Source organism: Micropterus dolomieu, linkage group LG23, assembly GCF_021292245.1.
Source record: "Micropterus dolomieu isolate WLL.071019.BEF.003 ecotype Adirondacks linkage group LG23, ASM2129224v1, whole genome shotgun sequence".
Classification (NCBI taxonomy): domain Eukaryota; kingdom Metazoa; phylum Chordata; class Actinopteri; order Centrarchiformes; family Centrarchidae; genus Micropterus; species Micropterus dolomieu.
The window spans coordinates 5,812,459-5,815,810 of NC_060172.1; the positions used below are offsets into that span (position 1 = coordinate 5,812,459).

The 3,352-nt window shown below is 38.5% G+C and overlaps 1 protein-coding gene across 1 annotated transcript in view; it reads right to left on the reverse strand.

Annotated features, from left to right (window-relative positions):
• Positions 1–607: 607 nt before the first annotated feature.
• Positions 608–3,352, reverse strand: part of LOC123962924 (glutamate receptor 1-like) — a 91,008-nt gene continuing 88,263 nt past the window's right edge. The window contains exons 11-13 of the mRNA XM_046039427.1: positions 2,288–2,503; positions 914–1,031; positions 608–783 (exon numbers count right to left, since the gene is read on the reverse strand). Coding sequence (XP_045895383.1) covers positions 638–783; positions 914–1,031; positions 2,288–2,503 — 480 coding nt within the window. The 3' untranslated portion in view covers positions 608–637. The remainder of the gene's footprint in view (positions 784–913; positions 1,032–2,287; positions 2,504–3,352) is intronic.

Here is a 3,352-nt window from a genome sequence, read left to right on the forward strand (position 1 = left end):
TATTTACCTCTGAAATGTAGTGGAGTAAAAAGTACAATATTTACCTCTGAAATGCAGTGGAGTAAAAAGTACAATATTTACCTCTGAAATGTAGTGGAGTAAAAAGTACAATATTTACCTCTCAAATGTAGTGGAGTAAAAAGTACAATATTTACCTCTCAAATGTAGTGGAGTAAAAAGTACAATATTTACCTCTGAAATGTAGTGGAGTAAAAAGTACAATATTTACCTCTGAAATGTAGTGGAGTAAAAAGTACAATATTTACCTCTGAAATGTAGTGGATTAAAAAGTACAATATTTACCTCTGAAATGTAGTGGAGTAAAAAGTACAATATTTACCTCTGAAATGTAGTGGAGTAAAAAGTACAATATTTACCTCTGAAATGTAGTGGAGTAAAAAGTACAATATTTACCTCTCAAATGTAGTGGAGTAAAAAGTACAATATTTACCTCTGAAATGTAGTGGAGTAAAAAGTACAATATTTACCTCTGAAATGTAGTGGAGTAGAAGTTTAAAGCAGCAGAAGATGGAAATACCCAGGTAAAGTACAAGTACATCAAAATGATGCTATTTAAGTACATTACTTAGTTACTCTCCATCACTTTTTGACACACAGGTGCGTTTGTCCAGGTGTCCTACCTGGGGGAGATGTCACAGCCCTGCTGCATGAAGGCCCCGAGTGAGAACCAAAGAGAATTAAAGATCCCAAAGTCATTGGTGTGTTCGAGAGTCTCTTTTTCTTTCTGCTGGTTCTGGTTCTGGACCTGAGCCTGGGAGTACCCTGAGAAACAGTCGTATCAAACAGAAAACTGACTGATTAAAATCCAGTTCCACGTGTTATAAGAATGACAATAAACTGGACAAAAAGGAAGTTTCAAGGCTTGACGAGGAGGACGGTGATGGTGAGGTACCTGGAGAGTGAGCGAGTTCAGAGGATGAAGTCGGCAGAGCGCGTCGAGATGAGGGCAGAGTATCATCTTCATCATCTGAGTCGTCGGCCTGCCATTCATAAGGACTGAAACGACTCACCTGAGACACACAGAGAGAGAGAGAGAGAGAGAGACATAAGCTTCATATAGCCAAAGTAAGTGGAATTAATTTTAACAACTTTATATACAGTTAGCTAGTTTAGTGCAGGGTCATGTTATAGGGCGCCATTTGGACTTGGGATAAATAAATAGCTGATGTACCTATATTTTAAAGTTCTATTGTATAAAGGATTTTTCTAACTTAATGAAAAACATATTGGTCGAGCTCAGGCACCTTTATTGTATTAAATTTAGATATATTAACAACATGTGACAAGCGTTAAGGACTTAGATCTAACGGTTTTAAAGTGTTTTCAGGGCATGATTGCTACTAAAATGACATTTTTATAGAAATCATATGTCCCTCACTCTTATCAGATATTTGTTTTACGATAAAAAATAAATAAATAAATATTTTTAAACAGCATAGGCTAGGCCTTTATTGACAAAAACAAGTGCACATTATGAAAAGGTGACGCATTTTTCCACAGGATGGACATTTTGAGCTAAAGTTAGCCTGTGTGAGCATAATGGCTAGCATGACCTCCAATACTACTAACTAACTAATTAACTGTTGAAATTATTTCATTTGCTTGATCTCCTCAAGGCCTAACAGGGTGGACACGATATGTTCAAACACATTAAACTGAAATGTCAGACAAATCAGGCAGCTAAATTTCACCTGGTCACCTAATGACAGTGATGCCATTAAAGAATGGTTTTTTTTCCACTTAGAGGGGACAGTTAATGCAACTCAACAGGGTGGACAGTGGTCGCCGGGGACAAACATAAAACCTTATTTATGTTGTACAAAAGTTAACGATTTTGATAAAAACAACATTTGATTAAACAGATTTTGAACAGGAAAATTAAATGATAATGAAATATTCAGAAATACATCAGTTATTTTTTTAGATCTAATTTGAATGATCAATACTGGGGACACGGCAAAATCCCACAGTACCTCTTAAACCAAAGCTTTTAAAAAATCAATAGTAATTGACCTTTCATAAAAAACAAAATGGAACTGTTATTTGTCCAAATTTAGACGAAATACAAAATGATTTGTACTGGTGACGCAAAAGGCACCACATGCAGTGTTTCTCAACCTAGGGGCCGGGCTCCACCAAAGGGTCAGCAGATAAGTCTGAGGGGTCGTGAGATGACTAATGGTAGAGAAAAGAAGAAAAAACAAATCTGTATTAATTTTTTAAACTTTTCTCGTTCCTGTTTGTCCCCCCCTCCGCTCACTCTCACCAGGAAGAGCACCACGCTCACTCCGATGTAGGCAAAGACGATGCACATCCAGATCTCGTAGGCCAGCGGGTCGAGGAAGGAGAAGACGCCCGGTTTGGACTTGGTGGGTTTCTTGATCATGATAGAGATTCCCAGAGACATGAAGGGTTTGGTGAAGTCGATCACCTGCTCTCGCACCAGAGTGATAGTCAGAGGGGCGACCGCCACGTCGGCCTTCTGCAGAGAGAGAGAGAGAGAGAGGAGCTGCTCAGATTCAATACAACAAGCATCAGTTAAGTTTTTTTACAGCCTGTTTTTTAGCCACAAACTTCACTGACTGACAGTAAAAATGTCTGCTGTAAGAAAACACACCTGTGTGTGTTTCTTTGTCTCATTTTCCTTCACAGTAGCCGTGCAGTGGTATTGTATTATTAAGGGCATTTTGAAGTGTTGCATTAGAAACAGTTCATGGAAAGAGCAAAATTCAAAAAACAATCCTTGATTTCTTCCGCTCTGCGTGACGTGGTTTTTGCCTAAATCAGAATCAGTATCAGATTCAGAAAGAACTTTATTGCCAAGTAGTGTTTTACACACACAAGGAATTTGCTGTGGTGATAAGGTGCTACACGTAGACAAACATACAGCTGACATAAATAAATGTAGAAATATATAAATATGGATTAGACAATGCACGTTATATAAGAATAATAAGAGAATACAGAAAAATAACAACTATTTGCAGAGGAAAGACGTGTTGCAGTGGAAGAGAGTATTGTGTACATAAATATACATTGACAATATAAAAATATACAACAACAAAGATTAACAATTAACAACAAATGTGTGCAATATGCCAGGTTTCTGCGTGATATGAAATGTGCAGAGACAGTTGTATTATTTTAAAAGGGGGGAGTGTCAGTGGGGTCCCGGGCCTTGTTGATGAGGCTGCAGACGGGTAGAAGCTGTTTTTGTGGCGAGAGGTTTTGGTCCTGATGGACCGCAGCCTCCTGCCAGAGGGGAGAGTCTGAAACAGTTTGTGTCCGGGGTGGGAGGAGTCAGCTGCAATCTTTCCTGCTCGCCTCAGAG